The sequence below is a fragment of the Antedon bifida genome, chromosome 4, assembly GCF_963402885.1.
Source record: "Antedon bifida chromosome 4, ecAntBifi1.1, whole genome shotgun sequence".
Classification (NCBI taxonomy): Eukaryota; Metazoa; Echinodermata; class Crinoidea; order Comatulida; family Antedonidae; genus Antedon; species Antedon bifida.
In genome coordinates this window covers 20,114,557-20,140,722 of record NC_136229.1, presented here as the reverse complement: position 1 = coordinate 20,140,722, position 26,166 = coordinate 20,114,557, and the positions used below count along the sequence as shown (strand labels likewise).

General features: G+C 34.2%; 5 protein-coding genes across 5 annotated transcripts; 2 read left to right on the top strand and 3 right to left on the bottom strand.

Annotated features, from left to right (window-relative positions):
• Positions 1-1,184: 1,184 nt before the first annotated feature.
• Positions 1,185-7,303, top strand: LOC144841013 (fibropellin-3-like). Its single transcript, XM_078697157.1, has 6 exons — positions 1,185-1,232; positions 1,956-2,047; positions 3,896-3,922; positions 5,801-5,932; positions 6,665-6,819; positions 7,178-7,303. Exons 1-6 carry the CDS (start codon positions 1,204-1,206, stop codon positions 7,268-7,270), a joined length of 528 nt encoding a protein of 175 aa, XP_078553283.1. The 5' UTR covers positions 1,185-1,203; the 3' UTR covers positions 7,271-7,303.
• Positions 7,304-10,120: 2,817 nt separating this feature from the next.
• On the bottom strand, positions 10,121-11,017 carry LOC144839246 (uncharacterized). The gene has a single exon (XM_078694561.1). It carries the CDS (start codon positions 11,015-11,017, stop codon positions 10,121-10,123), a length of 897 nt encoding a protein of 298 aa, XP_078550687.1.
• Positions 11,018-12,515: 1,498 nt separating this feature from the next.
• Positions 12,516-13,412, bottom strand: LOC144839245 (uncharacterized). The gene has a single exon (XM_078694560.1). The coding sequence runs from the start codon at positions 13,410-13,412 to the stop codon at positions 12,519-12,521; it is 894 nt and encodes a 297-aa protein (XP_078550686.1). The 3' UTR covers positions 12,516-12,518.
• An 825-nt stretch (positions 13,413-14,237) lies between these two features.
• Positions 14,238-15,168, bottom strand: LOC144841009 (uncharacterized). The gene has a single exon (XM_078697150.1). It carries the CDS (start codon positions 15,132-15,134, stop codon positions 14,238-14,240), a length of 897 nt encoding a protein of 298 aa, XP_078553276.1. The 5' UTR covers positions 15,135-15,168.
• Positions 15,169-16,209: 1,041 nt separating this feature from the next.
• On the top strand, positions 16,210-26,015 carry LOC144841016 (PHD finger-like domain-containing protein 5A). The gene is made up of 3 exons (XM_078697160.1): positions 16,210-16,350; positions 24,120-24,310; positions 25,091-26,015. Exons 1-3 carry the CDS (start codon positions 16,299-16,301, stop codon positions 25,178-25,180), a joined length of 333 nt encoding a protein of 110 aa, XP_078553286.1. The 5' UTR covers positions 16,210-16,298; the 3' UTR covers positions 25,181-26,015.
• Positions 26,016-26,166: the final 151 nt, after the last annotated feature.

The window sequence follows — 26,166 nt, the reverse complement described above, 5'->3', positions numbered from 1 at the left end:
AACATCAAAGTCCAAACATGGTTCAACAACTTTGAATGAATTTGAGACCAATATTGTAGACAATTGATTGGTTCAATGATCAGTAAAAAAAAGTGATTTTTCTGTCGATATGTTAACGTCTTTTATTACATAGCCTATGTAAATACGTGAACGTGATTGGTTGAAACTGCATCACACGACTACTGCTGCGAGGATCGTACGTATATTTCCTCGAGTGCGATGATATTGACTGAGTAATTTTCGCGTGATTATCGTGTCCCTGTCATTAAACATAAAATCCAGTAAATTCTAAAGGAGTTTGATATTGACTGTGTAATTTGCGTGTGGCAACACTCGCGTATGGCGATAAATAAACAAAGAGACTCAAACTGGCAAAGATTAGTCCACATCATCACGAGACTACGTTTTAAAGACATAGGCCTAAGTGAATATTTTATTGCCAAGGAATCATAAGTTTGTTTTAGCCGTTTTGATTTTATGCAAATTAGGTAATTTAAAATGAGCAGATCAGGGTAGATTTTGGATATAATTATATATGTATATAGTTGAGCATGTTTTAGCCAAAAAACTAATTTTTGCAATTTGTTTGACTCAAAAGGCTATTTCCACCCATCTCTAGAGGGGAGCGAGCGAAGCGAGCTCACCCTCTAGTGGAAACAATTACCATTGTAGTGAAGTATACATTCATGCATGCAAACATGCAACAGGTGTATTAAGCATAATAATAATAATAATAATAATTAATCTCATTTCACACACAATATAAACACTAAAACCACACGTAAACAACATTAACAATTCATAAGCATTGTTTTATTTAATTGTATTCGAATAATAACAATAACGATAATTGCAACATTGCACATATAAAACTGTTTTAAAGAATTGTTTTTAAACAGTTGTTTGCAGCTCATGTTTTATATGTAAATTAATACAGTTCTTTAAACAGGTGTGTGTATATAATATATTCTTCTCATTGCATACACTAACAATAAGGCCACTTAAACTATAATATACATTTAAACTATAATGTTAAGCACCTAAATAATATCAATGAGGAAAATTGCAAAATATATTTTTTTACATATAAACATCATGTTTAAAACATGTGTTATATCTTATGTTTATGTTAATTTAACCTTTTATATAATATAAAAGTGTCTTTCAAAAAGATACAACAACCAGTCGTACTTAGACTAATTGATGTTCACTATCACCATGGCTGCTAAACTGTAAGTAATTTACACTACACTATTATTGCATGATAGTATGCTGCGTTCATAGAATACACAAGCTAAGTACTAGCTAAGCTAAGTAAGAATTGTTTTTCTTCAAATCAGTTTAACAAGTTAATTATAATGATATATTTTCAACACTAATAACAAAGTTAATGAATGCTCTGCTGTGGCCTGATGATGCTTTTATTCGAAAGTTGGAAAGACAGATGGCAATAAGGAAATAAATGAATGGAAATAAGAACGATCACTTACGATGTATTTCATATTACTGTAAATCGCTTAAACTTAGTTAGAAAGTTGTGTCTTAATGAATATTTTTATTTTTACAATTATCACATTTGATCCAGGTTTAGTGAGTGAGTGGTGGCCGAACGGTTAAGACAGTGGAACCGTAATTACGTAGCCATAACATCGGCAAGGGTTCGAGGCTCACTCGCTCCATGGTTCTGGTGGTAGAACGAGTCTTCTCGGATAAGGAGGTCCACATAGCTCATGTGCACTTTAAAAAACCTAGTACATCTTTCGAGACGAGTAAGGGGTTACCCCGGTGTACTAGTCCACACAAACACACACAGCCACTTTGGGACTGTACCGTTTTATAGAGATGTTACCACCTGTTGGTCCAGATCCTTCACTAACTGAGAAGTTGAATAAATAAATAAAAATAAATAAAAGGTTGAAACTGTTTCAATACAAACGAATATGCTTTTTTTACAGGAGAATGCAAACGTTGGTCGTTGTGTTTCTAGTCGTAAATTTATTTAAGGCTGAATTTGGACAATGCCAATATTCCGGTGTTAGTGGTTATGGTAAGTTAGTATCAAATGTTCTAATCTTTTAATTTGCTTTATAATTTATTATCATATACATTATTGGTTACATAGGCCTATAGGTATAAAACAGCAATTAAAGAAAAAATATAAATAAACTGGGAGCCATTGGGCCTCTTGTAAATTCACTGTGTATTTTGTATTTTTATAAGCGAAATTTTGTTTATAGAATTTTTTTGGAATAAGCGAATAACTGTAGTAAATCTTAAAACCCTCCAGGTTTTATATTATTCATCTTTGTTGTAACGTTTTATGGGAAATATATAACCATTAATTAAATTATGTATGTAAATTATAAGATGTATTATCCCCCATGGAAAATGAAGATTAAAATCAGACTTCTAATGTGCCATTTTGTAAATTTTAATAAAGTTATTCACTTCCGCAGAAATAAATCCACCAAAATAATGTTTGCATCTATAAATAAACAAAGTAAATTCAACCAAAAACCCATTGGTTTTGCTTTAAATTACAGTATTTTCAGAGGTAAAATGCGTTTTGTCCAACCCATATTTTGGTCGAAATGAATAAATATGTGACATTAAAATAGCATATTAGGCCTATACAAAAACAGGAGGAGATAATTATTATTTTTTAAAATATTTTGTCGAATCCTGTTTTATGCAAAACATTATCGATATAACTAATTTTAAGTAAAACAAACAACAACAAACAATATGCGAATGAAATTTCAAGAAACTTTGTTTTTAATTTTGAGTGATTTTAAATCTTAGTTAGAAAATTTTTTACAAAATTCTTCAAACAAAATTTAAATATTTTGCTGTGTATATGTAGTTGGAGACAACTTGTTCCTTTATTATGGTCATAGTTTTACTTTCTTATAAAATCATCATTACAGTTTGCGATAGATAGGCTACAGTACAATACAATCATATCTGTTATAGATTCAAATGGCTGATTTATGTTTTCTCCTGGTCTGTTTTTTGAAGTAGGCCATTGTATAAACTGTAAATACGTGTAAGCCAAAGCAGCCAAATCTTTCAACTCATGAAATAATTATCTTCCTTCAAAACACTAAACTATTCACTACCTGTTACAAAGTACATTTCTATTCAAATAATGATTCCGTCTTCTCGAATCGTTGTCAAACTCTAAGCTAGGAAGGTAGTCCATTAAAAAGGCAGCACTCCTATTTTGAAATCGAAGTAGTACCATCGATTTTTCGAACGCGAAAGAGTTAACCAACTGCACGTTCACTATGACTATAAATTAATGAGGTATAAATTAAAAATGGTATACCTTCATGACTAATCAAAATAATAATCATTAATATCATTTGTACATCCCTAATAGGCCTACGTTGTCAAAATATTGTTCTCTGTAAAGTTGTCCTTTGATTCTCAACCGCAAAACAATGAAGCCAAAATGTTTTATAAAATATTCAATAACCAAGCACCACCATAATCTAAATCAAGATACATACAATACAAGATCAAAGGATGTATTAAAATTGGATAAACCCACAGTTTTTCATATCGTGGTAGATTATGGAATACTATAGAAAACCTAATGCAAAATGCCAAAAATACTTAAACAAAACTATGGGTGTAATTTTATTTTGTACCCCTAAATATAATTAAGGTTTCTGTTTATTTATGTTTTTCTCTATTTTTTATTTTTAAATTAATAATGTATTAAGTTGATCACGGCCTTGTAGAAGAACACTTTTCCGTGTTAAAATAAAATTATTTATTATTATTTTATTATTATATGGAAAAGATTAATTTATCTTTCCCAACTATCACAATGTGAACATAAACAGTATGCCCCATCTTTCACGTAAAGTTGTCATGTATTCTTTTTCAGCTCATGAAAGAAATCGTCGGGATGAATGTGAGTAGCTCCTGTACATATTGCAGTAAATAGGCCTACTTTTGATACATTAGGTTTGTGCTGAAATAATATTTCAAATTTATGTTTGTTATTATTTATTATGTGCCTATATTCATTGTAACGAATTATTGTAGCGAATGATATCGAAAAGAACTCACTCGGCCATATCTATAGTAAGAACATAATTGAAAGACCGGGTTATTATCGTGTCATTGCGTAGTAGTACTTTCTGTGATTCTGGAACATATTAGCAGAATGAAGATTTCACTAAGTATTCTAATAAGTGTCCTCCTGTTTGTATGGCATACAAGCTGATGAGTACACCGAATGTCTCTTACGACGTTTAGATTATTCTAATCTTTTGCTCTACTATGAAATTAAGTTAAATACTATCTTGGCCTACTGTCTTTAAGAAGCCGAACAAACAAAAAACACGATTGGGCAAGGTAAATAGTCGTCGGCTCTCGACTAAAGAAACTGCCATGAAAAAAATTAGCCCCGATCTAGGGTCAGAAATATCAAACTTGCTTAGCCACAAAATTATACATTTTAAATACAAAATGATTATGAAAACGCGTTTTCAAGATAACCAAAGTAATAGTTACCAACATGTTCTTACATATCAAGTACATTCCTTACAATAAAGTTTGATCAGGGAGGTTTAAAAATTAACCAGTTTTTAGTCGCGTGGACGCGACTCTATAGTTCACTATGTCGGTCGGTCTGTCTGTCTGTCGGTCCGGTATCACTATGCGTTTTATCGCTTTCTGACCTTATCTTGATATCAGTTTAATCTAGCTAAGTCAATTTTTCACAGAATATTCCTTATGGCCAGGAATCGATGTGGTTATGTTTTCACGGTGCGCAATAAAAAATTACGCGGTCTACGCACGATTTAACGAAATCACGTTTGTAATCATATCTTCACAACCATGAATCACAATTAAATAAAATTTGGTACTCATAAATTTCAGGGCATGAATCATCATATGGCAATACAATTACGTGTGTAGCGCATGTAACGCATGCGTACGCGCGCTTAAAATTTTCAAAATTTATTTTCGATGAAATAAGAGTACGTTTCAGGCAATTTTAAGTGTTTACAAAATTGCCATGAGTGCGCAGGTTTTTGCGCACTCTTTTTGCCCGATTTCTGTTTTCTTGACTTACTTTTCAACTCGAAATTACGTTATACGAGCACGTCAAAAGTGACAGGCTACGCACGTGTAAATTAAAAAAATATAAATGTTTTTAAACATTTCAACATTTTTAAACATGTTCAGTAATTTCGGTCAGTATAGTTCACTATGTCGGTCGGTCGGTCTGTCTGTCTGTCGGTCTGTCTGTCGGTCCGGTATCACTATGCATTGTAGCACGCGACTTAATGGCTGTTGGCCTTGTTACTTTTCACTAATAGTTTTTGATGAAAGAAACTTTGTAACATTGTCTATCGTCATCAATTCTTAATATCATTGTAAATTTAAAAAAGTTTGAATATTGTAAATCACATAGGTTAAAGTGCATATTAAAAAGACTCGAGTATTTAAGTTAAAGATTGTCCTGGATCCGCCCCTGCTTATCCAATTTGTTATTAACTGTTTGTCTAAAGGTAAAAGAAAAGTGTCCATGCTTTATTTTGCTGTGCAGTTTGAATGTTTTGTCATTAATAATATTACCGCCTAGTCGTTTGAAGATTAAGAATTTCCAAGTGCCGTGTTGCAGATGTAAACCCTTGATTTATGGAATTATTTTAAGAGCCTACTTGACTAACATAACATAATTCTCCATTATTAAGTATTTTACGAAGGGGATAAGTACATGTATTTTTTTTATTAGCTCCTTATTATTTGTTATTCTTAAAAATTTCCTCTCTTTTAGATCCACCATCATGTCCAGCTAGTGATAATCCCTGTCTGAATGGGGCTCCATGTGTTGGTGATGGAGGATCTGAGTCGTACACATGCCAGTGTGTCGGTGCTTTTGCTGATCAGAACTGCGAGATAGACACAGGTATATATGACTCAATATACCGTCATCTCCAAAAATGTGTAGCCCAATGTTCTTGGTGTCTGATAATTTCTTGTGTTGAGAACATTTATTGCCAAATGTCTTTATGGCATCTAGGGCCAGTTTCGATGGATGGAAAATGTGTGCACCCTTTTGCTCAGGAAAGTTCTTTAACATTTTATACATATCCTTGTGGATGGGAGGGACTACCAGAATGAATGAGCGATTCTGTACCAATTACTGTATATTGGGTATAAATGGGGTTTTAACCTAATCAGTGCAATAGGAGACCTACTAGATGGTGATTAGTTTCACTTTTTAGAAATCCTGTCTCTACCTGGTTGTGTGTGTTGTGTTTGTATGGAGACATCTGGAGCCAAGATAAATGAAATGAAATATAAATTTACTCTGTTAATTAAAAGATGACTTTTCTTTAAAGGTGTATTGTCTCCAAAAACATGAAAATGAAAATCAGACTTTGAATATGTTGTTTTGTAGCTAAACACTTCCGTAGGAAAAAAATGTTTCACTTATAAAATAACAAAATAAATGGTTAATTGGCTAGCAGCTAATTTGACCATTTTTTGCTTTAAATTACAGTCAGGTAAATACATTTTTTTGTCGAACTGGATAACTATTATGTTACATTAAAATGACATATTCAACATAAATTTATTTACCTTTTTTTAATTATTATTTTTGAATTAAACTTGTTTAGTTTTCTTGTATTTTCAGAGCGAAACTGTGGCAACAACTATTTTTCTGCACCAGGCGAAATCACCTCACCGAATTTTCCGGACATGTATGGTATCCGACATAGTTGTCACTATATTGTTCGTATACACGGTGCACGTTCAATAACCTTTACAATGAACGTATTCAACACTGAGGTAATTTTTAAATTTATGTCTTTTTTACATTTTATCTGCAATAATAATAATATATGTTTATATTTGGTGTAACAAAATATTTGTACCATTTTGTAACATAGTGACCATGCAAAAACCAATACAAATTGGTATATTTGTATTTGAACTTCCTATCTAGTAACTATTTGTATATGTTTGGCTATATAATATTGCTGTTACACTAAAGCCTTGTCTACACTATCAAACTATATGTGACAAAAAATGTGATGTGCCCATATATGGACATGATGATGTCCTATCACTACCATATTTGACCATATCACTGCCAAATTTGGGCACATCACACTTTGTTATCATGTCATTTTTCTTTGTTTATTAGGAGCATAAAGATGTCCTTACATATGGCCCTGGTTATATAGTTTCCTTTCTCAAGCTGATAGAGTGGAGCTGGAAGGCGATAGAAGTGATCTAGTACCTTATGAGTTTGTGATACAAGGAAGTGATGCATGGTTTTGTTTCCAAACTGACAGAAGCATCCCAGGTGTAGGTTTTAATATAACATTTACTGCAGGTATGTTACATTTACAATCATATATAGCTCTGTTTACACTATCAAACTTTATGTGACAAAACAATGTGATGTGGCCATATAGATATACATATAGGTGACAATGTCATATTTTTACTACTACCATATTTTGGCACATCACACTTTTTTGTCCAACTAGTTTGATAGTGTATACAGAGCTTTATATAGACCTTAATGATCATTGAATCAACACACACTCACTGCGCCACATACCCTTACACAAACTGCGAAACACGGCCTTATATTACATTATACATAGAGATTATATTAGCCAAGTCCATTGGAAGTCAGGTTTCAGCCTAAATTACCAGTTTTTTTTGTCCGTATATAAACTAAATAATATTGTGAAAATAATAAATTGAATAACTTTATTAAAATCGCAAATTTCTGATCAAAGTGATTAACTATTATGAGTCATTAAAATGGCATTAAAAAAAATTTAAAAAAATGGTTTCAAGGGGACAATATATCTTTAAATTAGATTGAAAAAAATGTTGGGAAAGTGTCTTCAATTTCTTAAAATCTTATTCTTCAGATTGACAAAGTATTTCCTGAATTTGTAATTTATTTTGGTTAATTTTTTTTCAATCTTCAATCCTCTTGAGTTCAGCGGCCACATAACAACCAAAATGGTCTTCTGGGCCCTTATTATCGGCCGGCATTAGTACTTGTAGAGACTTGTTAATAAGATCTTCATCGGGATTTGTCTTCTTTTTTGATTTTTTACATGGAGGGGGCATTGGTGACACTGGTGGTATTAAAGATAGGGGGGACAATTCTGTTGATGGGAGAGAGGACATTTCTGGGAGAGGGTAATTTCTGAAAGATGGGAAATTTCTGGAAGAGGGGAAATTTATGGAAGAGAGGAAATTTCTGGAAGAGGAGAAATTTCTGGTATAGGGAAAATTGGAACAGTATCTCAATTTAATCCCACTTCCTGGCTTGGCTCTAACATAACCGGAGAGATGATACATGGATTCATCTCAAAAAATAAAAATAGGCCTAAATGAAATATGTTAATATACTCCTTTATTTAATTTTAATTTTCATCTTTTTTTCAGACATGATGTGATAAGAATGAAATGCTTGTATAAAAGGGCCATCTTGAAACATAGCAATTTGCAGACCCACTCCCACTAGTCTTGCTATCATTTTCTTTGCGTTTTTCGCATCGAAAATACGTCCTTAAATCATTGATTTTGTTTTTGACTTCAGTTTCTGTGAATAGAAACAAATTTATAAATTAGGTAAATATGATTTCAATAAATAGTATTCATTAAATTATAAAATGTATTTGATGTCATATATTTTGTTTTTATTTAATTAATATTTGTCATCACATTCATATATATTTTCCTTCATACAGTACATACTAAATGAAATAATAATAATAGAGAATAAAGGACCAGGTGCCGTTTTCGGCCACCTCGACTTGTATGGACTAATCCATTATAATTAATTTTTTTTACATTTTTTTATATTATTGTGTAAATAAGTGTAAATAGGCTAAATGCACACTACAAAGTTGTGGATGAGAGTTTGGTGTAATGGTTATGTATCCAGCCTCTCACAGTTAAGATCGCTGGTTCAAGTCCCGCTGAGTTTCTTTTTTTATATTTTTTTATTTCTTTTTTTTTTGTGGACCTTGATCTTTGACCCTGACCCTTCAAAATTTAACCACAATTATATGATGAGTCATTGATCATTGTGGCTAAGTTTGGTGAGAATCGGATAAAAACTGTGGTCTCTAGGCAGTAAAATAGTTTTTTGTTAGTTTTGACCTATGACCTTTCCCCCTCAAAGTCGAACTTGTCCGAGCTTTTGGGGCATAGATCATTGTGACCAAATTTAGTGAGAATCGGATAAAAACTGTGGCCTCCAGACTGTTCACAGACAGACAGACAGACAGACACACAAACATACAGGGGTGAAAATATAACCTCCTTGGCGGAGGTAATTATACGTACCGCCACTGGACGTATAACAAAAGATAATTATACGTACAGCCGCTGGACGTATAACGTGTATTTTGTGGAAAGTCTTACAAAAAATAATAATAATACACATTTTTTTAAACATTTGTTTTTACCTGTATTCTGTGCTCAATTTTAAGTAGATATCTTGATTAAAAGCAATAAAGTGAAAAAGTTTCACCTTAGATACTCTCTTGTAGTAGCATATGCATAGCTAATGCATAGGCCTATTATTTGTGATATATTGACATCCATATAACATTTAGTATGTAGGCTAGAAACAAAGTCCAACATATCTGAATGAACTGAAATGGATAGGCAATCAGGACAATTACCTTGGTGCAATGATAAATAGCAGGTAACAGCCCTGATTTGTTATTGTTGTTTATAGATTCTTTATCTGAATTTTCACTTTTGGAATATTGTGACAAGATAAACACAAGAGTACAACACATCAAATTTTAAACTTTTAAAATAATTTTAACCATTTTATATATCTAATTTCATGTAAGTATTTCTTTTAAAGTTATTTTGTTACCTGGGTAATAATCCTGCCTCATTGGTTTACTTTTGCTCTGTTTTTTTGTTTACAATGGCGAAATAAATGATATGTGATAATGATTAATTTAATTAATCATTATACTGCATTTCAAAATTGTTTTGTAATGTTGAATTTAGGTCTAGGCATAATGCCAATCATAGGCTTATTATAAGGTCCGTACCATGTGATTCAGTATACTTTTTATTTAACACAAATGTATTATTGCTCTTCTGCACGCAGGCGTAGCGCGTACATTCTCTCGTAATACGACATTGATGCGTCAACACATATTTTCACATCTTTTGGTAGATCGGCTCGATCTGCTGGAGGAGGAGACTTGTAAAAATTCTGACTTGCTAAAGCATCTTCATAATAGCCACACAAATGGTTGCCTTTTATAAGCAAGTCCGAAGACTTCCATTTCTTTACAATACTATCTCCCGCATTCCAACTCAACAGTTCGTCTTTATACTGAATTCCTGTCCGCTTGCAAAACTCTCTCAAGATAAATTCTGGATTTTCCAAAAGATCATCGGAATCTATGATTACTGGCTTTGGTTCGATTCCAGTTTTTACCAGGTGTTCGTAGAGTTGGAAACTTTCCCCGAAACCATACTTTTCTGGAAGTAGACTGCTTTTGTTTTCCAATGGAAATACAGTAGAAAGTGCCTTTCCCATTTTGTCTAGCATTTTTTTCCAAGATTTAAAAACCTTTACGGGATTGCGAATCAAGAATGCATGGCGATATCCTTCCGGTAACATGTGCAGCTTCCATGCGATACCGTACGACATATCTTTGACAAACACAACTCTCTTGTCGGGATATTCGGCCTCCAAAAGTTTCTCTTTTGTGAACTTGTATGTCGCCATGTTTGCATCCCAACCAGCGTCATGTTTCAAGTCAACCTCACTTGCTTTAGCTATAAGTTTCACTTGAAAGTCTTTTTCAAAACCTTCTAATGGCTGCTTCATCTCTGGTCCAGTCAAGTACGCGGACACATACGGTTCATGTATGATCTGCACGTTGTCAAGGTTACTCATGCATTTTCCAAATGCAGTTGACACCGTACGAGGAATACACCAAAGAATAACACGAACTTGCTTACCATCAGCCATGTTGTAGGCCTATCTATAACATAGGAATATAACACAGTTCAATTTGTTTGAAAAAACTTACATAAGAAATAATACATGATAGGCCTACATTAAAAAACAATATGTTTTACCTGTATTCTGCTCAATTTGCAAGTATAGATATCTTGAATAAAATCAAGAAAGTAGAATAAGTTTCACCTTAGCTACTCTCTTGTAGGTAATGCCATAGATAATGTGTGGTCCTATTATTTGGGATATATATTGACATCTATATAATATTTAGTATGTAGCAACAAAGTCCAACATATCCAATGATAAATAATTGATAACAACCTTTTTTTTAATACAGTATCTTTATTTGAATCTTCACTTTTGTAACTGTGACACAAGAATATATAGGCCTAACATTCCAAATGACATAAACTTTTGTGAGGTCGCTTTCAGATAACGAGAGAATAATGTTTAATGATACCATTATGTCAACGCATTGTAAAAATCAACCCTAACCATGTCATAGCCATGAGTTATTTGTGTTCATTATACTCAATAAACAAAAAATAATTACTATTTTCCTGCACACAGACGGAGCGCGTACATTTACTCATAATACGACATTGATGCGTCAACACATATTTTCACATCTTCTGGTAGACCTTCTCGATCTGCTGGAGGAGGAGCCTCGTAAAAATTCTGACTTGCAAAAACATCTTCATAATACCCACATAACTGGGTTCCTTTCATAAACAATTCAGAAAACTTGTTTGTACAATATTATCCCCTGCATTTCAACTCAACGGTTCGTTTTTATGATTAATTAATTAATTTAGTATGTAATAATAAAGTCATATCTTAATGAACTCATACCCAATATAGGGCAATTACCTTATTCTTTATATTATTATTTTTTGCTAACAACAACAACAAATAATACAAACAACTACAAAGTAAGTAGCAGGCAACAAGGCAACTAATCCCTATGACAAGAGCCTGTGAATCCTCTTACCAAGTAACACATAAAGATAAAATATAGCATTTCAATAAACATATCCAATTGGTCCAATGATGAATAACAGATAGCAGCCGTGATTTTTGTTGTTGACGATACCCTTTATTTTAATTTTCGAAAGGATAAACACAATAATACAACACATTAAAGAGAACTTATAATTCACATTTTAAACTTTAAAAATAATTTTACCCATTTTAAATATTTCATTTTATGTAAGTATTTCTTTGTGGAGAGGTTCTCTAAGAATATTTTGTTACCTGTGTAATCCTGCCTCACTTTTATTCTGTTTTCATGTACGTTTTTGTTTACAATGGCGAAATAAATGATATGTGATAATTATTAATTTAATTAATCTATAACTGCTTTAAATTACATTATACTGCAGGTTAAATTTGATTTGTTTTGTAATGTTGAATTTGCTAATCATAATGTAGGCTAGTATTATAATGTCTGCAGGCTAATCACGTGATTCAGTATACTTTGTATAACTATTTGACGCAAACAAACTTATCATTATTTTTCTGCATGCAGGCGTAGCGCGTACATTTTCTCGTAATACGGCATAGATGCGTCAACACATATTTTCACATCTTCTGGTAGATCGGCTTGATCTGCTGGAGGAGGAGACTTGTAAAAATTCTGACTTGCAAAAGCTTCCTCAAAATAACCACAAAACTGGTTGCCTTTCATAAACAATTCAGAAAACTTCCATTTCTGTACAACACTATCTCCTGCATTCCAACTCAACAGTTCGTCTTTATACTGAATTCCTGTCCGCTTACAAAACTCTCTCAAAATAAATTCTGGAGTTTCCAAAAGATCATCGGAATCTATGATTACTGGGTTTGGTTCGATTCCAGATTTTACCAGATGCTCGTAGAGTTGGAAACTTTCTCCGAAACCATACTTTTCTGGAACAAGATTGCCTTTGTTTTCCAATGGAAATACAGTAGAAAGTGCCTTTCCCATTTTTTCTAGCATTTTTTTCCAAGATTTGAAAACCTTTACGGGATTGCGAATCAAGAATGCATGGCGATATCCTTCCGGTAACATGTGCAGCTTCCATGCGATACCGTATGACATATCTTTGACAAACACAACTCTCTTGTCGGGATATTCGGCCTCCAAAAGTTTCTCTTTTGTGAACTTGTATGTCGCCATGTTTGCATCCCAACCAGCGTCATGTTTCAAGTCAACCTCACTTGTTTTAGCTATAAGTTTCTCTTGAAAGTCTTTTTCAAAACTTTCTGATGGCTGCTTCATCTCTGGTCCAATCATGTACGCGGACACGTACGGTTCATTTATGATCTGCACGTCGTCAAGGTTACTCATGCATTTTTCAAACGCAGTTGACACCGTGCGAGGAATACACCAAAGAATAATACGAACTTGCTTACCATCAGCCATGCTGTAGGCTATCTATAACAGTGAAAATAATGCAGTTAGTCTTTTACTACAGTTCTTTATTGGTGGAAATTCTTACAAAAAAATAGTAATATTAATACACAATACGTTTTTACCTGTATTCTGTGCTCAATTTTAAGTAGATATCTTGATTAAAAGCAATAAAGTGATTAAGTTTCACCTTAGCTTCTCTCTTGTAGTAGCATAGCATAGCTAATGTGTAGGCCTATTATTTGGGATATATTGACATCCATATAACATTTAGTATGTATAGGCTTGCAACAAAGTCCAACATATCTGAATGAACTCGATATCCAATAGATAGGCAATCAGACCAATTACCTTGGTGCAATGATAAATAGCAGATAACAGCCGTGATTTTTTATTGTTTTTTATAGATTCTTTATCTGAATTTTCACTTTTGCAATATTGTGTCACGATAAACACAAGAGTACAACACATTAATGATAATCTTATAATTCAAGTTTTAAACTTTTAATATAATTTTACCCATTTTATATATTTATTTCATGTAAGTATTTCTTTTAAAGCTATTTTGTTACCTGGGTAATAATCCTGCCACATTGGTTTACTTTTGCTCTGTTGTCATGTACCTTTGTTTACAATGATATAATATATAATAAATGATATGTGATAATGATTAATTTAATTAATCTACAACTGCTTTGAATTGCATTATACTGCAGTTCAAATTTGTTTTGTAATGTTGAATTTAGGTCTAGGCCTAGGCATAATGCCATCATAGTGTAGGCTTATTATAATGTCCGAACCACGTGATTCAGTATACTTTTATTTAACACAAACTTATCATTGCTCTTCTTGACGAAGGCGTAGCGCGTACATTTTCTCGTAATACGGCATAGATGCGTCAACACATATTTTCACATCTTCTGGTAGATCGGCTCGATCTGCTGGAGGAGGAGACTTGTAAAAATTCTGACTTGCAAAAGCATCTTCATAATAACCACATAACTGATTTCCTTTCATAAGCAATTCCGAAGACTTCCATTTCTTTACAACACTATCTCCTGCATTCCAACTCAACAGTTCGTCTTTATACTGAATTCCTGTCCGCTTACAAAACTTTCTCAAGATAAATTCTGGATTTTCCAAAAGATCATCGGAATCTATGATTACTGGGTTTGGTTCGATTCCAGTTTTTACAAGATGCTCGTAGAGTTGGAAACTCTCTCCGAAACCGTAATATTCTGGAAGTAGACTGCCTTTGTTTGCCAACGGGTATACAGTAGAAAGTGCATTTCCAATTTTTTCTAAAACTGTTTTCCAAGATGTGAAGACCTTTACGGGATTTCGAATCAAGAATGCATGACGATAGCCTTCTGGTAACATGTTCAGCTTCCATGCGATACCATGCGACATATCTTTGACAAACACAACTCTCTTGTCTCGATATTCGGCCTCCAGAATATTCTCTTTTATGTACGCATATGTCGCCTTGTTTGTTTCCCAACCTGGATGAAAACCCAAGTCAATCTCACTTGTTTTAGCCACAAATAATATCTGTGTTTCTTTTTCTAGATTTTCTGGCTGTGTTATCATCTCTGGTCCAATGGTGTACGCGGACACGTATGGTTCATTTATGATTTGCACGTCGTCAAGGTTACTCATGCTTTTTGCAAATGCAGTTGACACCGTACGAGGAATACACCAAAGAATAACACGAACTTGCTTATCATCAGCCATGTTTTATCTAAATTAAAATTGTTTAAAGAATGTAGTGTCTCTTGTAGCTCTTTATAAGTTGATGGGAAGTTTTAAAAAACAGTGCAGCAGTAAAAACTATTATACATAATACATGCTTCCTGTATTCTATGATCACGTGTAAGCAGATAGGAAGAGGGGTGGAATAGGTTGCAACTTTCAGACTATATGAGATATATTTTAAGACTATGTATTGTTCGGATAGATGACTTCCATGAAAGTAAACCACAACATCCAAACATGGTTCAACAACTTTGAACTTGAGACCAATATATGTAGACAATGTTAATTGGTTTAATGATCGGTAAAAAAAATGTTTCTTTTGATAATATATTAATATGTCTTATGATGAGAATAGATTCGTTAAGCTAATCATCATCCGTTATGTGTAACGTGGTAGTAAGTACATTATATAAAGATTTTATTATTCATACTTTGAGAATATTCCACATATCAGTTTATATGAGCTGCTCTAGTTTATCTTAATTACCATCTGGCTATCTGTTTATTCAGATACTAGGGCTCGCACGGTCTTCTAACTTGGTGGGTGGGTAGGTGCAGCTCGGTAAGGTGAAGAACAAGTTTGCGTTCGTAAGGTCGTCAAGGTCAAATCTCAAAATTGTCTCTGATCGAGCTGAAACTTGGGTAAAATAATCCTGATGATATGGTGAGTATTAATTCGATATCGAGGAGGGCTATGTCAAAGGTCAAGGTAAAATTTAAAAATTGCTCTGATAGACCTGAAATTTGGGTAAAGTCTTCAAAGTTGGTGGGTGGGTGCAGCTCGTTCGTTAGGTCTTCAAGGTCAAATTTTCAATTGCTCTGATCGACCTTAAAGGTCGAAGTTCAAGGTAAATTTTTTTAATTGCTCCGATGGACCTGAAACTTGGTTAAAGCATCAGGATATAGGGTGAGTATACCCTCTCTGGGGGGCGTATACTTCCTAGTTATGATAAATCAGGAAGATCCTGTTTGTTGGCGCGTCATCAACAATGGCAAACGATAGATAATAATGAAATGCATATTCGGCTTCCCATAGTTTATGGAAATCTGCTGCCACCAACTTTTCATTCGGCACATGATGCGACCGCGAGTTTTTTGTACGTTGTGTCCGCGCCGTACATATAACATTGTATTTGTATAAAAATGGCTAAACATCATCCTGATTTAATCTTTTGTAGAAAGCAAGCAGGAGTTGGTAATTATCTTTATTCGAATTCGTAGTCATTAGTGATTATTTGCTATAGATTAGAGGTCAAATAAGAGCCAAACTAGAGGTTCTAATCCAGCTAGGCTAGCCAGGCCGTGTGGGAGTATGGTCGAAGCGGCCGCCAACCAAAGCGGCCGCCAGTTTAATATTGTCATTTGTATGGAACGCCATGTGCGCTTTAATCTTTGATTGTCGTTGTCAACACCATGGCCTATGGCGAGTTGAGTTACAGCTGTATGTATGGTCAAACCAATAAATATAAGCCAAATCATGTACTATCGAATCTTTTGTCACACAGCCGCAATTACGGCTCTTTCGGACATGTAATTGCTGGTAACCAACGGTGAACAACGGTAAATAGCCACAACTGTACACATATAAATGTAAAAAGTAATATTTAATAATAATCTTCGACAACCAATTCTTTCTTTTATAATTCAAACCCCCCAAAAAAAAAACCCACAAAAAAAACCCAACCAATTCTCAAACAATGATACCGTATTCGTATTCCCCACAAACTTTATGCAATTCCCAAATTTCCCAATCCTTCCAAACAAAATATCAACAATCTTCTTATTTTTAAATAAATCCCCGAAACCCCCCTTTCAAATACAATAATATCACAAGATGAATAATTAAACAATAATAAATGTCCACAATATCGTTCCTTCTTGCCTTCTCTCCTACGCTGACACAAAACAAATTAGAAAGATAAAAGTTAAAACGATTCTGCAAATAAACAACTCCCACGCCTCTGCTCCCGTTCTGCTTGTATTATCAATTATAATTCTTCCTATTTTCTGACATATAGATAAATCAAATATAAAGTTAAAATGTTTCTTGATGTCGTTCTGCCCTGCAATCCGCTCCCCGACCAATTATTTCTTTCTCCTTTTCCACGTAAAATAATATCAGTATCAATCCAGTTACTCTTCAATATTTCCAAACAATTCTTTACATGCAACAACGTCTGCTGTTTCCAACAGTTATTTCTTCCGTCAATTTACATTCACAATTTAAATTAATCCTCAGTAATCTCAACAATTAACAGTTCTACATTTAAGTACAGCCTTATAGTATTACTTCCAACTCACAATTTATTAACTTCATGTATATTACTTTATTTCCTTTCTGCTTCACCTCTATATCACCATAATTATCTCCAACTCACAATTTATTAACTTCATGTATATCTCTTTATTTCCTTTCTGCTTCAGCTCTATATCACCATAATTCAATTACTTCTTCTCCTGTACGTCCTAGTTTCTCATATCAATATTCACCTATCCCTTTCTGGCTTAACATAACATAGCCCTCCTTCTCTGTCTCCTCTCAATTTCCATCTACCTCAAAATTCCCTCAATTATCCACATATCACCACCTTATCCTTCTCCACCAATCAGCAACTCACACACTAACTTAACTCTTATACCTCTCCTCCAATCAGCAAACACCACACAATCCTTCTCTGCAACACAACAACTCTGCTCCACTGGCTTCACACAATAGCTTCCTAAAACAAAAGAAAGGTTCAAATAGTGAAAACAAAGGAAAAGTAAGAATGACTTGCAAAATATATACACAACTTTATGTCACTTGTGACATTTACTCCCCTCTAAAAGAATAATGTATCAACATTTTCTCCATACCGTGACGGGTCCTATTTACACTCGACTTAAATAATCAGCTCCTACATTTTCACTGCCTTTAATCGCCTCTATTCGGAACTTGTACGGTTGTAGAGCCAGGGCCCATCTCATAATTCGCCCATTGGACAATTTCGCTCTGTGCATAAACACAAGCGGCTGGTGATCAGTTTCCAACGTGAAGTTTCGTCCATATAAATAAGACTCAAATTTTCGTACACTCCATACAATGGCTAAGCATTCTTTTTCCATCACTGAATATGCTTTTTCTCGAGGAAGCAGTTTCTTGCTAGCGTACGCCACGGGAAACTTCACGTCACCATACTGCTGCATTAGAACCGCTCCCACTCCATATTCGGACGCATCTGTTCTCAAAATAAAATCCTTGTTTAAATTAGGAAGGCATAAAATTGGAGTACTGTTTAATTTTTCCTTAAGTTTAACAAACGCACTTTCCTGGGCCTTCTCCCAACATATTCGGTTAGGTTCCCGATTCTTCGTTTTGTCGGTTAATGGACAAGCAATCACAGAGTAATTAGGAATGAACTTTCTATAGTAGTTGGTCATCCCAAGGAATGACCGGAGTTGTTTTTTTTGTTTCTGGTTGTTTGGCTGACAAGATGCTTTGTATCTTCTCCACTCGAGGTTGAACATGTCCTTTCCCTACCACATGGCCAAGAAACTCGACTTGTTTGTTACTCACAGTTGTAGTTTGTTTCTCTGCAAGATCCTTGAATTTTGCAAGGCTGATATCTTGTTGCTGGGCGGTTTCCATAATTCCCGCTGTGATGATTTGCTTGTGTATTTCTGTAGTTTTAAGTGTTCTGAATGGTTTATCCATAGTGTTAGCTTGAGACCGGGTAACAACAGAACATCCTTGAAGATTTCGCTCTGTCCATGTGGGATCTGGATTTCCTGGTGCTCGTACTCCTGCAATATTACCTAATATCAAGTCATAAATAGGGTTATTCATACATAGTGCATACGTCTTTCCTGAAAAAAATGGAGTATTAACATGTATTAATGCAACCGGTAAGTTGCGGACCGTGCCATCAATCAGCACACAGGTTTTCTCCTTACCAGTAAGTTGTTCGGCTGATACAAGATCTTTCTTCACAACCACCCCACTACAGCCACTGTCACGAAGAACAGAGACGCAGCGTGACCCAACACAACCTGTATAAACGGGCATTTTACTATTTGAATCATTTAGAGCCGCTGTCATAATTGGAAGACAGTGCCCACATTGAAGAGTGACCTTATCACCATCATTATTGATACAACATTGATTTAAAGACTCTGACATTTTCGTAACCATACTGGCACCCACATCGGGAATTTCTTCTTTGGCTTTACATTCGTGTTGTTTTGCACATTTCTGGCAATCAGACTCTGTTTGTGGTGAAGTAGACAACCCAGCGCAACTGTTGGCGTCCTGTCTACAATTTCTGGCAATATGTCCTGTTTTTAAGCATCGGTAACATTTTGGAGGAGAGTTTGGCTTATGCATAGTTGAGGCTCTGCAATTTCTAGCTAGGTGACCTACACGATGACATATAAAACAAGTTGGACTACGGAACCTAGAAGGGCTTTGTGATGAGGATGTACTGGGAACATTATTAGAGGAGAGTTGAGGAGAATTTGGCTCTTTTTGTTTAAACTCTATTGGTTTACCAAATAATCCCCCACGAGCTTCCAAATATTGCTCCGCAATTTCAGCCATCGCTTGTATCGTTTTCGGTTGACGTTCCCTTAGGAACAGAGCTAGGTCCTTCCCACACCCATCGGTAAACTGCTCTCGCAGCAATAAATCTTTTAACCCCTGAAAGGTTTTTTCCCCCTCTGCTAGGTCAATCCACCTATCAAGATAATTGCTTATCCTCGCAGCAAATTGCGGGCCGCTTTCTCCGTATTCGGGCTTAGCTGTTCGTAACTTATGTCGAAATCCATCGGCGGTTAACTGAAACCGTTTTAGAAGAGCCAATTTCAACAGTTTGTAATCGTTAGCTTCAGCTGACGACAACCTGGAATAAACCTCGAGAGCCTTCCCAGTTAGTAGGGCACTTAAGTTAACCGGCCACTCAATTTCTTTCCACTCCTGACTAGTCGCATACCGTTCAAACCTTTTCAGATAGGCATCTAGGTCATCTGTTCGATCATGGAAAGGGGGTAATTTAGGTTTACTGGCCTTAACCCGTGACTCAGGATTGGGTAATACTCTACCACCCGGCCGTGCCCGATTCTTTTCTTGTTCTAATTGGATTTCTAACCTTCGCATTTCTATAAGATAGGCCTGATTCTCAGCTTCTTTCGCCCTTTCGTTTTCTCTCTCTTTTTCTTCACTCGCTCTTTTTCTCTCTGCTTCGTCCCTCTCTAGTACCTCTCTTCTCTCTCTCTCTTCCTTCTCTAGTGCCTCTCTTCTCTCTCTCTCTTCCTTCTCTAGTGCCTCTCTCTCTCTGTCTCTGTTTCGCTCCATGTCTTCTCTCTCCCTGTCCCTGTTTCGCTGTTTTTCTTCTCTCTCCCTGTTTCTCTCTTCTCTCTCTCTGTTTCTCTCTTCTCTCTCTAATGCTCTCTCTTCTCTCTCTCTGGCAGCTTCCTCTCTCTTTTCCACAAACTCTCTTAATTCCACTCCATCTAACCCCAACGCTTTTCCTGCGTCAACAATTTTAGTGAGATCCATTTCTTAAGAAAAAAAAAAAAATATATATATATATAAGTATCCAATATAAGTATACAGTATGCCAATAATATGGCAAATAGACAATCCAAGAATCACGTACAATTGTTTCATCTACCAATGTTCACGCTAGGTTACAAAGTTTCCCGGACGAGCCCCCATAAATGTCACACAGCCGCAATTACGGCTCTTTCGGACATGTAATTGCTGGTAACCAACGGTGAACAACGGTAAATAGCCACAACTGTACACATATAAATGTAAAAAGTAATATTTAATAATAATCTTCGACAACCAATTCTTTCTTTTATAATTCAAACCCCCCAAAAAAAAAACCCACAAAAAAAACCCAACCAATTCTCAAACAATGATACCGTATTCGTATTCCCCACAAACTTTATGCAATTCCCAAATTTCCCAATCCTTCCAAACAAAATATCAACAATCTTCTTATTTTTAAATAAATCCCCGAAACCCCCCTTTCAAATACAATAATATCACAAGATGAATAATTAAACAATAATAAATGTCCACAATATCGTTCCTTCTTGCCTTCTCTCCTACGCTGACACAAAACAAATTAGAAAGATAAAAGTTAAAACGATTCTGCAAATAAACAACTCCCACGCCTCTGCTCCCGTTCTGCTTGTATTATCAATTATAATTCTTCCTATTTTCTGACATATAGATAAATCAAATATAAAGTTAAAATGTTTCTTGATGTCGTTCTGCCCTGCAATCCGCTCCCCGACCAATTATTTCTTTCTCCTTTTCCACGTAAAATAATATCAGTATCAATCCAGTTACTCTTCAATATTTCCAAACAATTCTTTACATGCAACAACGTCTGCTGTTTCCAACAGTTATTTCTTCCGTCAATTTACATTCACAATTTAAATTAATCCTCAGTAATCTCAACAATTAACAGTTCTACATTTAAGTACAGCCTTATAGTATTACTTCCAACTCACAATTTATTAACTTCATGTATATTACTTTATTTCCTTTCTGCTTCACCTCTATATCACCATAATTATCTCCAACTCACAATTTATTAACTTCATGTATATCTCTTTATTTCCTTTCTGCTTCAGCTCTATATCACCATAATTCAATTACTTCTTCTCCTGTACGTCCTAGTTTCTCATATCAATATTCACCTATCCCTTTCTGGCTTAACATAACATAGCCCTCCTTCTCTGTCTCCTCTCAATTTCCATCTACCTCAAAATTCCCTCAATTATCCACATATCACCACCTTATCCTTCTCCACCAATCAGCAACTCACACACTAACTTAACTCTTATACCTCTCCTCCAATCAGCAAACACCACACAATCCTTCTCTGCAACACAACAACTCTGCTCCACTGGCTTCACACAATAGCTTCCTAAAACAAAAGAAAGGTTCAAATAGTGAAAACAAAGGAAAAGTAAGAATGACTTGCAAAATATATACACAACTTTATGTCACTTGTGACATCTTTATATTTCTATAAAAATTAAGTTTGCCTGCCGATAAATTAATATTAACTAACTAAATATATTTACATATACTATCGAATCATTAATAATTTACGTTTGCATCATAATCTACGTACTATTGAACCTTTATCTCATTTACTATTTATTTATTTATATCTCTTTTTATTTAAATATTGGCAGTGAAGGGAAAAAAATAACGTTGAACTAACCCGACGTTTCTCGAGCACTCTCCTATCGAATCTTTATACATACGTATTGCAATAATTTACGTACGGTATTGCCGAATCTTTATATCTCATTTACATACTATCGAATCTTTTACAGTATTGCAATAATAATTTACGTACGGTATTGCCGAATCTTTATATCTCGTTTACTTTACTATCGAATCTTTATACAGTATTGCAATAATAATTTACATACGGGTGTTGCCGAATCTTTATATCTCATTTACATACTATCGAATCTTTATACAGTATTGCAATAATTTACGTACGGTATTGCCGAATCTTTATATCTCGTTTACTTTACTATCGAATCTTCATACAGTATTGCATTAATAATTTTCGTACGGTATTGCCGAATCTTTATATCTCGTTTACTTTACTATCGTATCTTTATACAGTATTGCAATAATAATTTACGTACGGTGTTGCCGAATCTTTATATCTCGTTTACTTTACTATCGAATCTTCATACAGTATTGTAATAATAATTTACGTATGGTATTGCCGAATCTTTATATCTCATTTACACTGTACTATCGAATCTTGATTTTTTATTGATTAGTAATAGGGTGTGTTATACATTAAGTGTTATTCCATTGTAATACATTGTTTGTGTTTTCAATAAAGCAACATGGGGACGAAAACGCGACCTTCTACAGCACTTTTCCTGGCCGGCCGTGTAGTTATTAGCAGAAATTCGCGTAATTAATTACCGTACCGTACAGACACTTGCATCTTTTTTTAGTATTTAAAACTCATTTTAAATTGATCAATATTTATATATCTGAAGGTATGAAATAATTTAGGATATTAAATAAATAAATTGATTCATCATGTTATTGTAATTATTATGATTGCGAACACTACTACAGTAGTTACTTTACTAATTAATTAATATACAATAACAAATATATATATTTTGATATACTTTATTGAAAATATATATATATTATTCTTAATAATTGGCTTATTATATATTATATTAATATACAATACAAACACCACAATGTATTTTATTGACTTTATTAAACATATCATTTAGAACAGTTAAAGTAAGTAATCATCGATTCGCCATTTCGTTTAAAAGAACGTATCACATTCAATCTGTAAAAAAAGAGAATAAATTACATAATAATTTAGATTGTTATTTACGTCCGATGTAAAGAAAACCTGTCGAAACAATGACAATCAAAGATTACAAAACAACGACAGTCAAAGCGCACACGGCGTTCCATACAAATTACCGTTATTGAACTAGCGGCCGCTTTGGTTGGCGGCCGCTTCGACCGTAATCCAGTATGTGGGTGGCTAGGCCTACTCACTCTCTACTTCAAAAGGACGGATCTGTACCTCACTAAGGATCTGCCAGGTAGTCCAACTTAGGCCTAGCTAGTTCGGACTGCAGTACTGTGTTAAGGCGGTAGGCTACCTAGCTAGAGTAGGCTAGGCTAAAAATTGTCTTTTATTCTCCATCGTCTGTACTCACCATTGCCTAGAAGGATGGGTTTTTTTTAGGTTTAGAGGGCTGAAGGCCCGATCGTCTCAGTCACGAATCACCTCAGTCAATGTTAGTGTCTGTCGGGAATCTGTAATGAATGCTAATGGGCAGTTGAGTTCCGACGGTGCCGGAATCCTAACCACGGTGTTAAATAAATGTGGTACTGGTAGTGGTACACTGGTAGTTAATTTATTATAACCAGCAACTTGTTTTCTTTATTTACAGCTATTGGTAGGTTGTGCGAGAAATGTGATGGAAAATGTGTTATATGTGACTCATATGTGCGTCCATGTACATTGGTTCGTATATGTGATGAATGTAACTATGGGTCATATCAAGGAAGATGCGTAATCTGTGGAGGCCCTGGAGTGTCGGATGCATACTATTGCAAAGAGTGTACAGTCCAAGAAAAAGATGTAAGTATGCCAGAGAGATACTGTTATTGTAAGCTACAGAGGCACTTGAAGAATTTAATTGGAATAATCTTGAATGGAAACTTACCTACAACGAAAAAGTCTTAATGTATAAAATAACAAATGATGACTTAACTCCGACTTATCTTTCAAATAAAGTTACTCAAAGAAAATCCTCATATGATACAAGATCTAAAAATGACTTTGTCTAGTAAAGCCAAATACAGAATATAAAAAGAAAATTGTTCTTACCGTGGAGCCAAAATTTGAAACAAAATTGATATAAACACAAAAAATGCTCTTTCCCTAAACAATTTCAAAGGATTAATTTCTTCTTAATTTAAGTCTGTTTTGTTGTAGTGAGTTTTATATTTGTTTAGCTTTTCTGTTTTAATTTTATCTACTAACTTTAAATCTATTAATCCATTAATAATATACATTTATATACTTTTTTCAATGTATAATTTTCTTGTTTGTTCATCAGTTTGATAATTGTGATATTGTTTTATTTCTTTCATTCGGCCTCGTGGAAGAACACATTTTGTTGTGAACGAGCCTCCGTTTTAAAATAAAGATTCTATTGTTATTATTATTATAAACTTCCTCATTTATTTATTTTCCACACATTGAACTAAACGAACAGATATATGAACTATAAGAAAGAAAAAAGATGCATGTTACCATGTCTCAATTTACTTCAAGATGGTTTATTGTGAATTTTTCCTTCCACTTCTTCCTATTTACACATTTACATCATATTTATATATTTTTCAATTTGTTTAGCGTGATGGATGCCCTAAGATTGTTAACCTTGGAAGTGCAAAGACAGACTTGTTCTACGAACGAAAGAAGTATGGATTCAAGAAAAGATGATGTGCAAGATTTCTTGTTGCACTAGTGTACAGGGCTGGCCTTTATCAATATTTTTTCTAAGTAAAGCTAGTTAAGCAGTGCTTAAGTGAAAAACTGAATATTTATAAAAATGAAACCAATAAGACAATAAGCACAAATATTTGCTTAGGTGTTTTTTGGAAAATGACTTAGGAAAAATCATTGACTTAAACAAGTCACCCACTCCTTATTACAAGGCTGGGAGTGGACAAGGATAGGAAGTCTATCATTACAACAATTGACATTCATAATTTGATAGATAAAAGGGGGTGGTTACAGTGAACTACAAACACCACCATAGTGTGTGTGGCAAATAAAAAGACTTTAACTGACCTTGTTGGGAACAACGGATGACCCCAATCCATGTCTGGCTAGCAGAAAGAGATTATGTTAATATTAAGGATGTTTTATTATAATTCATTTAAGTCACAGTTTTGAGAAAAATTATGTATATATAGCTATCAAGGCTCACCAGGCCTAAAAATGTACAACCGTACTTGAATAATACAGAGATACAAAATATGAAACTTAAATTCCATTTTGTACATATTTTTAAATAAATTGTGTATTAACATGACAACAAGACAGATTTTGAAAATAAATTAACAGAAAACAGTTTTTTACCCTCAATATTTATTTCTTTAAAAAAATATTCACATGCGGACGGCTAACAATGTCCATCTTATCTATTTCACGTGGCCTTTGGTAGATGTTTGCATTTCCTCAACTACTGTAGTAGGGCATCACTTTTCTCAAAATGATTACATTAAGGGGTAACCAATATTATTGCTCTTATTGTGCAGATTTTGGGTATAGAGAGCAACAAATAAAAGGGTATTGTTATGTGCCTATGTAACGACCAGTAATTAATATTAATAAGTTAAAGATATATTGTCCCCCTCAAAAATAATTTTTTTTTGTTGAATATGCCATTTTAATATCACATAATAGTTATTCACTATGACCAA